Source organism: Westerdykella ornata (genome assembly GCF_010094085.1).
Source record: "Westerdykella ornata strain CBS 379.55 unplaced genomic scaffold EI97scaffold_13, whole genome shotgun sequence".
In the NCBI taxonomy this organism is placed as follows: Eukaryota; Fungi; Ascomycota; class Dothideomycetes; order Pleosporales; family Sporormiaceae; genus Westerdykella; species Westerdykella ornata.
Window position 1 is genome coordinate 116,781 of NW_022986863.1, and position 15,931 is coordinate 132,711.

The 15,931-nt window shown below is 49.7% G+C and overlaps 6 protein-coding genes across 6 annotated transcripts; 3 read left to right on the plus strand and 3 right to left on the minus strand.

Annotated features, from left to right (window-relative positions):
• Positions 1–565: 565 nt before the first annotated feature.
• On the plus strand, positions 566–4,311 carry EI97DRAFT_474852 (glycoside hydrolase; the record flags this gene model as incomplete). Its single annotated transcript, XM_033801905.1, has 9 exons — positions 566–639; positions 707–892; positions 942–1,369; positions 1,428–1,533; positions 1,581–2,331; positions 2,382–2,580; positions 2,642–2,906; positions 2,955–3,575; positions 3,631–4,311. Coding segments are annotated over 9 exons (3,309 nt in total), but the record flags the coding sequence as incomplete, so codon positions are not given.
• A 943-nt stretch (positions 4,312–5,254) lies between these two features.
• On the plus strand, positions 5,255–6,762 carry EI97DRAFT_433978 (ankyrin). Its single transcript, XM_033798506.1, has one exon. The coding sequence runs from the start codon at positions 5,363–5,365 to the stop codon at positions 6,404–6,406; it is 1,044 nt and encodes a 347-aa protein (XP_033653110.1). The 5' UTR covers positions 5,255–5,362; the 3' UTR covers positions 6,407–6,762.
• A 2,342-nt stretch (positions 6,763–9,104) lies between these two features.
• On the minus strand, positions 9,105–9,822 carry EI97DRAFT_450804 (ras-domain-containing protein; the record flags this gene model as incomplete). The annotated part of the gene is made up of 3 exons (XM_033800306.1): positions 9,105–9,530; positions 9,578–9,639; positions 9,789–9,822. The coding sequence occupies 3 exons, from the start codon at positions 9,820–9,822 to the stop codon at positions 9,105–9,107; spliced, it is 522 nt and encodes a 173-aa protein (XP_033653111.1).
• Positions 9,823–10,275: 453 nt separating this feature from the next.
• On the minus strand, positions 10,276–11,790 carry EI97DRAFT_433981 (uncharacterized protein). Its single transcript, XM_033798507.1, has 4 exons — positions 11,253–11,790; positions 10,899–11,207; positions 10,682–10,854; positions 10,276–10,632 (listed from the first exon to the last, which is right to left on the minus strand). Exons 1-4 carry the CDS (start codon positions 11,496–11,498, stop codon positions 10,404–10,406), a joined length of 957 nt encoding a protein of 318 aa, XP_033653112.1. The 5' UTR covers positions 11,499–11,790; the 3' UTR covers positions 10,276–10,403.
• Positions 11,723–14,287, plus strand: EI97DRAFT_467749 (uncharacterized protein; the record flags this gene model as incomplete). The annotated part of the gene is made up of 5 exons (XM_033801618.1): positions 11,723–11,768; positions 12,819–12,981; positions 13,026–13,657; positions 13,709–14,116; positions 14,173–14,287. 4 exons carry the CDS (start codon positions 11,723–11,725, stop codon positions 14,056–14,058), a joined length of 1,191 nt encoding a protein of 396 aa, XP_033653113.1. The 3' UTR covers positions 14,059–14,116; positions 14,173–14,287.
• Positions 13,669–14,798, minus strand: EI97DRAFT_501773 (uncharacterized protein). The gene is made up of 2 exons (XM_033802721.1): positions 14,472–14,798; positions 13,669–14,423 (listed from the first exon to the last, which is right to left on the minus strand). The coding sequence occupies exons 1-2, from the start codon at positions 14,739–14,741 to the stop codon at positions 14,082–14,084; spliced, it is 612 nt and encodes a 203-aa protein (XP_033653114.1). The 5' UTR covers positions 14,742–14,798; the 3' UTR covers positions 13,669–14,081.
• Positions 14,799–15,931: the final 1,133 nt, after the last annotated feature.

The following is a 15,931-nucleotide window of genomic DNA, read 5'->3' on the forward strand; positions in this document are numbered from 1 at the left end:
CCGAGGTATCAGAATGAGGCCTAGATGTCTCCACACCAACTACAATTTTCAGTGAACCCTGAAATTATGATATTTTACGCGGAACTAACGTAGTCAGGCATCGAAGTATGGGTTTCGACGATCCACTCTTCAACAGTCGAAGCCGTAAGCCCCCTTTGGCGTGCAGAGCACACCGCAAGTCTGCCTCGTCAAAGTAGGAGCTTCAAGATCACAAAGAGCAACCTTGCCCTCACTTTTCTTTATCCTGATTCTTCGCGCTCTCGGCATCCGATTACATCAAATCAAAGGGTAGATGCGCTCCAGGGCCTCTACTTCCCTCGTTCACTATCATGAAGGCCTCGTCGGTTTTCACACTCATAATAACGCTTCTTTTACAAGTTACTCTCACTGTACAACAAGACTGTTCTGCAGCGAACCCATGCCCTTCCGGTTGTTGTAGTAAGTCAGGATACTGTGGTTATGGTCCTGACTATTGTGGGTATGTCTTGCGTACACTGGCATGAAAGTTTTCATCAATACTGACTACCGTAGCGATGGTTGCCAAAGTACCTGTCAACGTAAATAGGAGTGCAACCCTGGATGGAGTGGTGACCAATGGAGTAATGCCACCGAATGCCCACTCAAGGTCTGCTGCAGCAAGTATGTATCTCTTTATCCATCGCTACGCAGCCACGTTACAAGCTGAAATTGACTGGCATGATTGTAGATCTGGGTACTGTGGAACGACGCAAGACTTTTGCGGTGACAAGAAAGTCAAAAGGCCATCGTGCGATGTAGCCTCTACGAGTATTGAGAAAGTGATTGGATACTACGAAGCCTGGTCTATGACCGAGCGCTCATGCTATGGCATGCAACCCGAAGACATTCCCTATGGTGTTTACACCCACATCAAGTACGCGCTTCTGTATTGCGATAGTCATGGCAATTTCTGACGACAATAGTTTCGCGTTTGCTACAATCGACCCACAGACTTACCGACTCGAGCCGGGAAACTCTGACACCGAATCGCTAATGAAAAGGATTGGCGCCATACGATTACTACAGCCTGACATTGAAATATGGGTAGCCGTTGGTGGCTGGTCCTTCAATGATCCTTGGATGCCCACTGCGAAAACTTTCAGCGAGATTGTTAGCAGCGTTGCGAATCAAGACCTTTTCATCAGTTCGGCAATTCGTATGATGAACACGTATGGTTTTGACGGCATCGACATTGACTGGGAGTACCCAGTGGCAGATGATCGCAGTGGCCGCAAAGAGGATTACGACAACTTCACTAACTTCATCAAGCGGTTCCGACAAAGGCTAGGCCTTTTCGGTGGCCTTCTCAAGACACAAGGCATTTCTTTGACACTTCCGGCCAGTCTGTGGTGTAAGCCGTCAAACAATACCCAAGGAAACCATTTCTCATGCTAATTACAGCTCAACAGATCTCCAGCACTTCGACATCGTTGCACTGCAGAAACACGTTGATTGGTTCAATGTCATGACATATGACATGCACGGAGCATGGGACATACTTAACAAATGGACTGGGTACGTTTCTTTGCCTGACTGACACGCATTTGCTCACGGACAAATAGACCTTTCGTGAATGCGCACACCAACTGGACTGACATCCAGGACGGTTTAGACTTGCTATGGCGCAACGATATTGACCCAAAGAAAGTCATTTTGGGCACATCATTCTACACCAGAACTTTCCAATTAAGTGATCCTGGTTGCAACGAGCCCAAATGTGGGGTCGTATCCGCAGGCAATCCTGGAAAATGCTCCAATACCGCTGGAGTGCTGCTTCATGCCGAGGTCAAGGACATCATCAAGGAGAAAAAGCTGACGCCGAAATCCTATCGCACCGAAATGGTGAAGACGATACACTGGGACAATCAATGGACTTCTTTCGACGACGAGCAGACTTGGAGACTCAAGCTGAATACCGCCAGGGGACAGTGTATCTCAGGTATCATGGTTTGGGCTATTAGCCAGGATGATACAAGTTCTACGAATGCCATGGCTCTCACTCGAGCAGCTGGGCGCACGGTCATGAACATGCCCAACTTCAACGAGCAGCCAGAGCTCGAAGCACCACCCAAAGCTATTCAGACCTGCAGATGGTCGAATTGTGGCGAGCAATGTGCTGATGGTTTCAAGGCAGTACCTTGGGATGGAAAGACGAACCAGGTCTTCGAAGACGCAACGCCTTGCGGTGGAACCAAAGCTACATTCTGCTGCCCTTCTACACAGTCCATGCCAAAGTGTACATGGCGCGGACTTACGCCGTCCGGCGACTGCAGCCCTGGTTGCAGCGATGGCGAAGTGGAAGTGGGGACACAAGTGGTAAGTCTCCAACATCACCAATTGGCATCAACGATACTGACTCAAAGCAGGCTGGTTGCAATCTACGACATCAGAGTGCATGTTGCCAGGATACTTCCACAACACATGCATACGGTATGTGTAAGTGGTATGGTAGCGCTGATCTTTGTGCTGGAGCCGGCAAGCAGTATCCTTGTCCTAGTGATCACTCAAAACGCCTATTTGCCGCCAGCGCTGGCTTCGGCGGAGAACAGACGTGCACTAGAGGTAAGGTCTTTCAGTGAACTCTTACATAAATGTACCCTAGGGTAGCTAACGTACTGCTCAGGTGCGAAAAGTTACTGTTGCACAGAAATTCCTGACGTATTCACGGACTGCGCTTGGTACACTAAGGCAACAAACGTTTACAAGATTGAAGGCTGGTGTGAGCCCAGCTGTCCTGCTGGCTCGATCAGACTTGGCAGACAGACAGGCGACTGTGCACTCGGACAAGGAGCATATTGCTGCAAAGGTAAGCCCGAACCCAAAATCAAGCCGAAAGAACCCGGGTTTGGAGGGAAAGGCGCCGAAGAGTTCAAAGCATTGCTTCAGAAGTGAGTCAACTTTGCTAACACAAGTAAAAATTGAGCTCACACCTACAGATATATGTCCGACCCTGTTTGTCCAAGGACAACCCTCCATCCAAATCTTCACTCATGGCATACCACCAAAACCGAAGCGAAGCGCTCGCTTGATGCAATGGCTATGTCCGATCACTTGATGAAGAGGGATGGCGTATGCACAACCGATTCCTGGACTCGACTCATTCAGTACTCTGGTGTATTCTTTGGACACTCATCGAGCAATATGACAGCCTTACAAACTCTCTGGGACGATATATTTGCAGGCGCATTCGATGAGCAGCTTACATACTCCAGCCTGACCACATTCTTCAAGGCTCGGCCAAATATCGATCGTACTGCAGTACTGGAATGGATGTTCTATAATGCCATTGAGGCGGGTCCTGCGTTGCGGTTGATGAAAGACGTGGAGAGCAAATTCTGCTCTGCTGCTTCTACTTCTAAGAGAGGTCTTGTAGAAGGTGTATACGATACCAGAGAGAACCGCCGAGCCATTGACTCGTGGGGAGATACGACAAGTGATACTGCCAATAATTATCCTTCATGGGAGAGGATTCTCAGCGGTATTGAGGCAGGACATCTTACCCTCCACTACGCTCGATGGCAGTACCAGACGGGCACAGGCTCTGGAGCTCCACCAGGGTACGTGACGTAGTATCCGAAAACATGAGATGCAACAGACTCTAACTGCTTGTAGACCCTTTCTTGAGGTGGCCTACTGGATCGGACCCAACCGCGGTGTTGCGCCAACCCAGGCAGAGGAAACCAACTTGAACCTTAACCAGTATCGCGATCGTCGAACTCCTCCGGCTCGCCCAGCGAATGCTCCAGATGATCGATGGGTAGTCTTCCACCTGCATATCAATCCTGAAACGCAGGTCTTCAACAGATTGAACGGCCGCACCCGTGTTGGCATCCAGCGCGTGTCAATGTTCCACGGGCAGCGTCGGACAGGAGCTCAGATCGGATGGCGTGTGGATAATTCTCAGTACGGCGATCTCAATGCTCGAGGACCAGGTTTCGATTGTATTGACGTGCCCGAACTCACGACGAGAAACGCCCTTTGGTACGTTGGTACTCCTGCTAGAGGAAGTCTGCCCGCTGGTTCATTCTACGACCGATTTTCGGTTTGGGCGAATGCGCTGTTCAACACGGGCTACCTTGCCACGCCGGGAATTTCGCCCATCGTTAGAGGTGCGACCTTTGACAATAATGGGGATATTGATATAGGGTCAAGTCTAGCATTCTTGGAGCGGGGTGACTCTTCGTCGGAGTTCTTTAACGCGGATCCGTACCAGGTGTCGTTCACGATAATCAGGAACGGTAATTCGTACACGTACGAGTTCACCATTCCAGATCCAGGCAATCCGCCTTAATCTGTGTACTGCGTGTAGCATAGCTGTCGTCCCTGTACGATTATTTCCTTTCCATTTTTTTTTTTTTTTTTTTTTTTTTTTTCCATGGCCGACTAATTATACTTCAAGAGGTCAGACCGATGGTGGGTCATGTATACAATAGCTTATAGTATCCGTAAATACATCGTGAGACAGCGAGAACTATATGATTTTGGAGATCCATGCTGCGAAAGTGACGGACTCTGGATAGCATGTGCATGGCGCTGCGATGGCAACTTCCCCATGAACTATGACGACAAGAATTTGGTGCAGTTAGGTTCTAACTCGATTTGTGGGCCGTGATCCGTTTGATTAGCGCCTCTGCAACGACGGCCGATGTTCACACTCGGCACATTAACTGCGGGGATGTAAACTACGCAATCACAATCAAATATACGGGGTAGCCGAGCGCCAGCTATCGGCATGCACTTACGTCGCCTGTTCAGAAGTAGGTCAGTAAGCTAACTTATAATGCAGCCCAACACAATGCCGGATACTACAGGATCTTTCATGAAGAAGTATGGCTTGCCCTGTTGCCACACTCTCCACCGGCGCGGGCACCGCTCAGCCAGTGCAGAGATCACCATATCCTTTGAAGAGATAGATCCTCACTTGCACTATTACCCACAAAGGAGCAGCGAGCAAATACTCCCTGCCGTAGAGCCGTGATGTCACCAGAATGGTCTTTCGCACTGTTCCTGGTCCCTGTATCTGTATGACTGCCGATGTTCGGTGCTCGGCTGCCACATATATGTGATCATGGCTGCGTAGTTTACATCCCCGCAGTATTCAAATCATGACTGCTTACGTCTGAGAAGGTGGGGGGGGGCGCCGCCAGGGAATTTTGGGGGGGGGGGGGCGGGCCGCCGAAAAGTTTTTGCTCTTGCAAATGGGTGTAGGCAGCTCCCGTTAGCCGATCGCCAATATAGATGAACCACATCATAAATGCAAGAAACTGCCGTGCATTTCGACTTCATCTTTCTTTCCACAACGACCACAAATACACATATGCATGCGAATGCTCTGCCATAAGCCATGCATGATACACCCGATGCAGCTTTTTTCGACGACCTCTTCGGTAACAATTCTGCGTACGCCTTGCATCTAGCCGCAAGCCATGGCGATGTTCCACAAATCCACAGACTTGTGGACACAGGCAAAGACATCGATGAGATCCATGTCGCCCGCGGCAAGTTTAGTGGTTTTGGTACAGCTTTGCACGTAGCCGTGTGGCGCAATCAGCCCACCGCTTTGGCAGCGCTCCTAGAGCGTGGCGCCAACATGGACATTCTAGATGAAGGCTGCACCAACATACGTATGGAAGATACACCTATACGCCTTGCGGTGCGACTTGGGCGCCGCGATATGGCCAAAACATTATGGGACTTAGGCGCGCATAGGCAAAAATACCCGGACGATTATTCCCCGCGCGTGATCGAGTCTGGTACGCTGCTTGAGGTCGCAGCGTTCGAAGGACAGGCAGATATGGTGTCTGACTTATTGTCTTGGACTTCAGAATGGACTCAAGATCAGAAGAGCCACGCATTAAGTCTGGCATGCGCAGCGTTTCACCTTGATGTTGCAAGAGTCTTATTGGAGGCTTTCCAGTTCGACCAGGCAGAACTTGAAGAGGTTGCCGCCTATACAGCGACTTGTGAGCATGCTCCGAACCAGCCATGTTCATCGAGGGACGAGAAGTTTGCGTTTCTGCGGCGTGAGGCGAAAAGACAGGCAGATGTCATCGCAACGCTTCTTGATGCGCATCGGCGTCTAGGCGACCCGCGGGCTCACCAGGCCCTTCTCGACCGCCTACTTCCAGTGACCGCAGCCACACCATTCCGTATAGATACTTTGCGACTTCTACTTCAAGGTGGCGCATACCCGAATTCTCGAAGCGAGAGTGATGGTATGACTGCGCTGCAAATGGCGCTAACCATACGGAGGGACGTGGGAACCTTCAATGAGGAAGGTGTGAAGGAGCTGTTGGATTCTGGTGCAAGTGTTGATGTGCTGGACGAGGCTGGAAAGAGCAAGATTGAAGTCTGGAGAAAGAAAAAGACAGAAGGGGTATGGGAGTGATGATTCCGCGTTACTCGCCTCGGTGACCCAGTTTCCTGCAGCGCCTCGAGCACAAGGTGGAACTTTGTTATACTGCCACGAGAGTCGGAAGGGGCCTTAGTCGCAGATCACTAGTCGCAAATCAGCTCAGAACAGTTCAAAATCATATTCGAAAGCGGAAATGGAGTTTGGTAGGTCACATTGGGCACGACAATGTCGCGGGTGTGAAAGTCGAAGACAAGAAGATGCCCTATATTCGAGATACTAGGGCCTCGTTAACATGATTCAAGAGGGTTATATGCTAGAACTGCGTGCCATATCGCAGCGACACAGATCCGTTTCTGGGGTCGGAGCAATCTCACACTTTTTTCTGCCACCTGGGTGCTGGTTTTCAGCTGGAGATGACTATGTGGTGGGATTCTCCTTCAGATAGAACAGCCCAAAAAAGGACGGCCTGGAGCACACATGGTACTATGTACGGTCGGGTGTCTTGCACCTTCTCCAGTTCACCATTTCCGCTTACGGTTAGCGCCGAGTAACCTTATTTCGGCCTCACTTCGTTGGACCTCGATGTTTCACCCCCATCCGACGTGATCTAATTGTCAAACAAACCCAACAAACATCGGATTGACCATCCACTTTTCCCCTCTTTCAATCTCGCAACCACCAGCCACCAGCATAGACTATCCATCGATCATGATTCGAACGAGCTGTTCTTTGGCAACGAACTGCAGGGGACGTGCGTTGTACCTGCCGATCCCCAACCAGCATGTTTCCTTGGTCACCGCGCCGCCTTAACGCTTTGGGTCGCCGGTGCACCGCAATAATAACCCATATAGAAGAGGTGGTTGTCGCGCTCCGTCGCACAGAGAGGCTCTCTTTCCCTGCCTTTCACCTTGCAGTTCTCAACCCATTTCTTGCGTCCCAGCCCCTCGACCCGCCTCCCACGCCATTATCACCACAATCGTTTTTGGGCTTCCCCGCACGTTTCTCTCGCTCTACCGAGTACATTGTCGTATCTTGAATTGGCAATTTTGGCTTTGACCATATCGCATACTCGATAACACCTTTTCTTCGGAATAGTTGTCGATTGCGACGAGACCCTCTTGACTCCGTCAAAATGCGCGCCTCTCTCTTCCTCTCTTCACTGGCCCTGTGCCTCACTGCCTCGGCGCGCCCTCAGGCAGTGCCAGAAGGCATCGCACCGGAGCAACCTCCTCTAAGAATACTCTCACCTGCTAAAGCCTTCGAAAATGGTGTTTCTCTGTACTTAAGCTCCACCTGCTTCAATCCTCAGCTCTGCTAATGTCGTGATACCATAGAATAGAGCGAGGGACATCCCTACGTTGTGCTCGAGTAGTCTAGGATTTACTGTTTGTTAAGGGAGGTCTTGTATTCGCGCAGGGCTAGGTCCCTCCATCACTATAACGGTTTAGTGAAATAGACTATCGGGCAGATGGAATTGAAGGAACACTAAAGTTGAATTAAATGATAGCTACGGGTTTAAATATGTGTGTAGGCAGTGGTTATCTAAATATAAGTATGAGAAAAGCTATACTAACTTAGGGAGCTTATTAAGTTGGTGATAGGTAAGGCAGGCTAGGCAGCGGCGACCGGGGACCTAGAGGTATAAGTACTTATGTTTGAAGGTGTAAGAAGATGTAAAAGACGTACAGGCATAGCTGTAACGTGTGGAGTGGAAGGATAAACTTAGAGGACGGAGCTGGAAGCAGAGTCTAAATCGCTTAACTCGAGGGATAGGGTGCTTTTTATACTCAAAGTTCCTCCTTCACTGGATGCATACCTGAACAAGACTAAGGAGAGCGGTGAAGGCCGCACAGATCACTACTGCAGGACTGAGAAAGGTGGCAAGGAGATGGACTGAAGGACGTCCCAGCCTCATCGGGAGACATAAATTACTCATCATGCCCGCTTTCCACCCGCTTTTCCAGCGTAGTAACTTCGAACTATTTCGCGAATACCATCTCTGTACGACTTCCCATCTAATGTGAACATCTCGTCAAATATAGCGTAGTAGTGATCCTCGTCGTGGTCTTGGACAGGACTGGAAAGTATCAGTCTTGTCCTCTCCATACTGAGAGTCGATTGGTGGTTCTTTTCGTGCCACGCATTTATTGCCTTCTCAATACTTGGCAAGCAGGAGCTCAAAATATCGTTTAATTGCTTTTCGCAAGCCTGGATCGTCCGTTTAGGGACTGGTCTGAAATCGCGGTCAAGAAAGTATCTGATCAAGAGAACTTCAGATTCCTCCTCGGTCCAGCGGTCAAGTGAAGATGTTCTTTGCTGTTAGTACATGTAAGGAGTTACCGAGGGTTCCTCTTACTGGCTCCCATTTGGTTTGCAAGACCTCACGTCTGAGCGTGATCGTGGTTTGAATCCAGGCGATGGTTTGCTTGCATGAGGGATAGGTGGGCAAGATTAGCAGATACTTAAAACCGAGAATAGGAAGGTTAGGAGCCGCTTTGGGACCTGAAAATGCGTGATCTGCCCACACCAGGATGACATATTCGCGCACAGCTATCGAGAAAAGCCATACTTCATGGTTGAGATGGCCTAACAAGATAGATCCGTTGTTCACAGAGCAAACGGACGTACGGTATACGAATAGCAAGTTCTACTGCAACTTCTGAGTTGAGCTCGCGTACAAGCGCAATGGCGATGATATTTGAGTAAGCCAACTATGTATCTCCACTTTACGTTAAAGAATTGTGCAAGACAGGCAGGACTCGTCGGCAGAAGCGCTTTGTCGAACTCGAACGTTTTTATCAAGTATCTGCCTGCAAAGACCTAGAAAGGCTTCGTCTACATTTACTTCCAGTCTTGCGCTCGTTTCGTAGTATGGCAACCCTGGAAAGGCCTCAAGGACCTGTAAGTGGACTATAGATCGGTCATCTTTGGTGTCTGACTTGTTCCCAACAAGCACTAGAGGAACCGCAACATCTTTTTTAATGTGCTGTATTTGTTTCCAACATGTCGTGAGCTCGTCGAAGGATGGCTGTGATGTTACGCTGAAGACGAGAAGGAATCCGTGAGCCGTTTTAATGTCGAGTTCCCTGAACTTGTCGGCAGAATTCAGCTGCTCCGTGCCTGATGCCTCTAGAATGTCTAGTACAAAGTGGCGACCCTACGAGACGTCAGAAAAGGTGCCACAAGAGCTGGGTGTTCACTTACGTTCATGTCGATATTTTTCCGGTGGGAGTTGGTGGTGGCAACGTACAGCTCTTTCCAAGCATCTTGGATAAATCGTGCTATGGAGTCAACACTCGCGAATACAACATCAGCTCTGGATTGTACATAACTTACCGATCAGGGAGCTCTTTCCAACCCTATCTAGCGGGATCTTTTCAGTAATTACCTAGCTAGAGACTATGATCGAGCTTACTTGCGCCGAAAACAACGATATGATATTCCCCCATGTTTTCAAAAGAAGCCACGCAAACGAGAATGGACTGGCCTAGCGGCAAGATGGTCGTTAATACAGATATACTTCAGTAGCGTTCCGATGGCCGAAGGCTGCAAACAAGAAAGTGGGGTGATGATATAAATTAGAAGGTCCCTTCTCATTATATAGCGAAAAGGGCCCACATTTCTAGGCGGCTAGTTCCTTTCCTACTTACATACACAGCCTCACTCAGGCGTCGGAAAAGTTCGAACGACCGTGCGATTAACGCTAGGGTTATAGTCACCGGAGTGTACACAGTATGGCGAAGCCGACGCCATAAGTTGGTCGTATGCTATCATCCGAATCACCAATAGTGCAATTACATATCTCACGTTGTCATCGTGGCCCCGAAATGGTATCGCAGAGGTGCGGATGGTGAGGTCAAAGTACGACCCAAAATGGTCACTCAGTGCAGGTTCTCAAGTCCGTATTCACCACGGAGAACATAGTCTAGTATTCGGTACTAAAAGACATGAAAGTACGGGGAATGAAAAGAATGAAACGGAGCTTCGGTGAACAAAGGAAAAAAAGTCCTCTATAAGGTGCGTGGGGTATTCAAGGATAGCAACGCAGAAACTTATTAGGGTGGATGATGCCCTTTTGTGTGTTCGATTCAACCACCACTTGCGCAGACATATCCTCCGCGGTGGGCGTAGGGTGAGAGGCATGGACGATCTCTAAAACTTCGTCTTTCCTGGGGGCTCGGTATAAGGGATATGTAGAAGTACTTAAGGAAATGCTCGGGGTGTTCCTCTCTGGGTGATCGATGGCGTGAGGTATATGGCTAGTGTACCGTTAGTGATTGGTAGCTTAGAAGACGGGCGTCTACCTACCTCTGCATCTGTTCTGTATGCCCCTTCCAGCTCTCCGTGACCGAAGACGCATTCTGAAAGTTATCTCGGAGCCTCAGAGTTCGACTAATCAGCCAGTTGATCAGCCTAAGTCTCCTAGAGTATCGCAACACAATTATGAAGAAGTTTACTGAACATTGCAGGATATTGTTTGCCTGCTTAGGTTAGTCCATGAAAAGATGCTGTATTGTGGACTTACCAGAAAGAACCAGTCCTTGGTGAGAACTGCTGAGATCCCCAATATGCCCGCGACCGCGATTATAAAGGCAGCTGTGAAAAATACAAAAGGCCGCGTCTTGATGTGGAGCTTGTGGAGGCAATCGGCTGCAATACCCGCTGGAAGCACTTGGAACAGGATGGCTCCAGCAATAAAGAAGCCTCTTGCCTTTTCACTATACCGAGTTTGCGAGAGCCCAAAACCCACGACTTGAATTAAGACGGCAACCGCGGCGATGAGGGCAACTTCGATACGGTAGCTTTCCGAGCATATCTTTTGGAAAGTGTAGACCTAACACCCGTCAAAAATGTTCATTCCAATGGACCTAATACAAACTTGACCACCCAAACCATTCAGCCAGGTTAACTCCAACAGTAACTGGAGTGCAATATGCGATTTCAGCCGGAAATAAGAGGTAATAGAAATGGCGCCTGCAATAGCAACGGAGTAGCAGAACAGGTAATAGACGGGCCATTCATGTTTGGACCATAATCTCCATGGATGGAAATGGTACACATGCACAAAGACCAACAGACTGCTGACCACCGCGAAGACGAGAACGACTGCATCAAATGGCACCATAGCCACACATTCAAAGAGAGAAGGCTCAGGATGCCGGACGTAGAATGCAGGCAAAGAAGATGCAGGAAGGCAACTGGTGAAGGACTGAGGGACGAAATGAGGGACTTAGCCTCGTCGGAGGACGGGCATGATATATCAGATCCTCTCGTTTGCTCCTGGGTTTCTGCATCTCAGGTGCATGGTGTAAACAGCAGTCGCGTCAAGCGGGGAGCGGATTCGGAAGCATGGGCAAATGGCACGAATATGGCCAGTTAGAGGCCTATCAGTTGGGTGAGAAGCCCATGGCGCAGTGACGCCCCTTGGCCCTGTGTACCATGGCTGAACGGGCTTTTGACGGAGCTCGGTTCGGGAAGCAGCTGGACGCTAACCACTTTGGCCAAAAGAATTCTTTTGGCCAAAGTGGTTAGCGTGCCCTTTTCGATGTCGTCTCCTCATTCGGGTTCTTTCCACTGCCCAACTCGCTGGTGTTGCTCAGTGGGATATGGTCGATTTAGATGAGGTTGCAAGATTGAAAGTCATTATTGGTGTGTACGAGCGGCATCACGCACAATGCTGTGCGATTTCGACGGAGTCGCACGAATCAGTCGACCGAGAGCTGCTCGATCTTAGGGCGACGACTCTACCTGAACCACCCTCGCTGAGCCAGCTTCAAGAAGAACATTCAACGCTCAAATGACCGATAACGTCCGGCACGAACGATGCGATGACGGAGAATGCCTTACACTTACAGCAGGATGGCATTCAGATCATTTCATTCGACCCAACAAAAACAACACGAGACTCTGTCAACCGCAGTCGGCTTAAACCAAAGAGACGAACTTGGGAATATCCCGCCGAATCGTTTGTAGCGAAAGCTCCCCTTGCGCAAGAGTGGAAGGCTAGAGTGCAGAAATTAGGCATCGACATATCTGCATTCACCTCTGCGCCAATTGAGGGTCTCTCGAAACCGATACAAGAACATGCAGAATCAACAATCGTTGGTAGAGCAAGGTACCATACCCAACAAGCCATGAACTTCATCACGGTGGCTTCTTGCTCGCTTGCTAAAGCCCGAATGTACTTACTCTGCGTTCTCACGTATTTCTGCGTGCTGGACATGCTGTCCCTTGTTGAAAAGGGTATCATTTACGATATGATGACTCAGATGGTTGATGGCTCTGAGATGTACAAGAAGCGAATTTGGGACGGCGCAGGATAGATGAACAGATTGATGAGAAGCCTTGTCCAAAAGGGTTGGACATGGCCTCAAGCAACGACATTATGTCTTTTTTGTATATGCCTTTCTATTGCATCTAATCATGGCATGCTAACATACGGGAGGCACTCCTGATACTCCATCTGCCTACGCGACCATTAATAACCCCAACAGCCTAGCTCACATAGTCGGCGTATTACAGGACCCAGCCTACTTACCGCCTAGCGATGCGTTTTGTGTTAACTTCACAGTCCCAGAAGTCATAGCAGCTTGGGAGCCTGCCGTCAGGTAGGCGATAGGATTCTGAAGAAGTTCTTCGCTAAATTGTATAGCCTAGGTTCAGTGCGCAAAGTTTTGGGTTACGACGATGCGAATTCTAAGCGGGTCCAGACGAGACACACAACCGAGCCGGAAGCTGCGGGATCGAAGAACGCCTCAGAGGTACGGCAAGGCGGGAATGCTCACATCGGCCTCGAAGTGCTCGACACTACGGGGTCGGGCCGGCCAGAGACAATGGAGGGAATCGACCTGGACGCTTTTTCGGGATCAACCTCGTCCACACAGCATAGTATTCTTCAACCTGCACAGAAGAGACGAAGGTTCGAGCCGCTCACGTGGAGGCAGGTGACCACATCTCGTGACGAAGCTACGACTGCTGCGGAGTCGACTCCCGCCACAAGGGATATCTCAGACTCCCAGCAAGACAAAAGAAGAGACAAGCATGCAAGGGGGACTATAGCGGAGGCGACCAGCGCTAATCTATCGTCTTCTGCCGCCAACTCGGATCAAGATGTTCGTTTGACCCAAGGAAACGATGGTGTAGCATTCAATCAGCCAGATCAGTGTGACGAGGGGAACGTAACGGAGGCGGTGGGCGTGGATATGTTGGCGTTAATAAATGTCGCCACTGAACCCTCGCCCCACTTGCTATCACCGACCCAAGTGCGAGGTGCCATCGCAGGAGGTACTTGTATTCTTCGCTTGATCTATTATTCTATTGCTTATTATTAAACAGATCAGCCCGTAGAGCCGATGACCCCGCCATCTGCAGTCATGACGGAGTATTGGCAGACAGGCGATTGGGATCTATTCTGTCAGATGGTAAGCCAGTTTATGGATATCTCATCTGGGACTGGAGAGGAGGACTGGGAGAAACTGTCTGTACCGGTACTGTCTGAGGACATGTGGCTAGTGATTCTGCAGTGGCTAGTGCCCTGCGCAGCCTTGGTGCCCAGAGAAGGAACATCAAAACCGGTGTCAGGCCCCAGCCTCACACACACAAGGACACACCTGAATACTATCAGTCAACCCATCCTCAATCAATCTTTCTGTCACCGTGACATCTTCAGATACCATCAAATCTGACATATTCACATAACCCCATGCTCTCATTCATCTTCTCCCAATGGCGACATCGGCAACGGTATTGAAACATAGGGAATCCCCGCTGGCTGCGTTCGGAAACTAACAGGCCCAAAGATGACCACACCAGAACCACACAGCCATCCCGCCATGCTTTGGTTGTCTCGTGTGCTCGCCCAGACTTGGACTGCAGCCTCCGCACAGTTTGCAGGTGCAACGGACAGAAGGAAGGCGGCATGCCCTACTGGGACCATCACCCAGCCAGCATCAAGGCATTCTAGCATGGGCAGAGGACGCTGTTCAGGGGGTTTCCGCTTCCGGAGCGTGGCTCCAGCGTGTTGTTCTACAGCGAGCTTGATGTCGTTTGCCTTTAACGTTAGTAACGTAGTAAGAGTATATGTCATCCCTATACATACTATCGTTTTGATCTCTTCAATTAAACTATCAAATTCTTTGTTCCATGTCTCTCTCCGCTCATATCTAAACCATCTTATCCGATCGTCCCCAGTGACCACCTGCGGGGCATCTGATTCAGGGAAGAGGGGAGCAAGTTTGAGGGCCTTTGTCTGTATTTCCGGGGTCGTGGTAATAAGCTTACCATGAACCATCGTAACGGTTTGATTGAAATGCAACGAGACGTGGTAATGTGGGAGAAGCTGGAGATGACATGGCGCGAATCTAATCATTGAAATCACCAGGCATGCAGGGTAGTATCACGTGATGAAGAATTGCGGAAAAAGATATCGCCGGTCTCGGTGAAACTGTAATGCTACGAATTCCCTTATAGAAACTAATTCAGCTCACTGTTCGCTTAAGGCAGGTCACCACCTCGATCGGAAGACAATGGCGATCGTGATGCTCGCCGTCGTGTCTTGTGCTTATAGGCCGGTTATCGCTGACTGGTAATCGCTGACCAGTAATATCGCTGATTAACACATGCTGTGTGATGGGCTCCATCACATGCGCTACGCGGTGGGCGGAGCTGGCATCACGTGGCTCCAAACATCGCCGAACGTTAGCCCCATCGGTATATTGTTGTTCCGTTCCGTAGCACTACATAGAGTCGAGCGAAGGTAACCCTTAGCTCTCTAGCAAATCCACTCTGGTATGACGGCATCTTTGATCGGTTATCCGTATAGAGTCATCTGTGCAGCCCTCTGGGTCTATTGCATTACATGCTGATCCCTTCGGAACTCCGACGTCATTCAACCCAAGTAGGCGCGCAGAAACAGATTAATGGAGGCTATTAGTGTTGGGCAACTTCTATCCGCCAGGGGAATCCGCCTCCAGTTCGCTCCGAACTTTACCGTGGAGAATCTCTTATCGAGACGTTCTGCCGATGTTACACAAGAGCTCCGACTGCGATGGTCAAGGCAGATCCCAAACGTCTTTTCCCATCTCCATGCTTTAAGAATCGTGCATGCGGACGTTACCTGTGCAAACCCCTCCCTTGCGACCAATCTGGATGCCCGACTCGGTGATTTCGCTGGGTCTTCAATTGACGGCTCGCCCCTGACGTACGTAATAAGGGCAAGTCATAGATATCCAGGCCCGTTACTGTCTGTTAAAGCGGATATTTTCGCTTTCGGCTACGACGCTAGTGGAATCATCCACTGTTTTGCCGATGGCAGGAAGCAGCACAGCATCCAGCCAGAGCTGCTGGTTTTGCTTGCTTAGGTAGGTACTGTGCTTGTACTGGCTTTCGAGATGGAGCTCTGGGAAGAATAGATGAAGAGTAGCAGCGACCTGGTGCTGTCTGCAACCGAGTCGAAGCAGTAGTGAGGGATCTTGTGCAGAGGTCATCTCGGTATTGCCAAAAGCATAGATGAAAGCGGTTAGAAAAGTTATACCTGAGGAGAGTGGGTACATAGTGGGA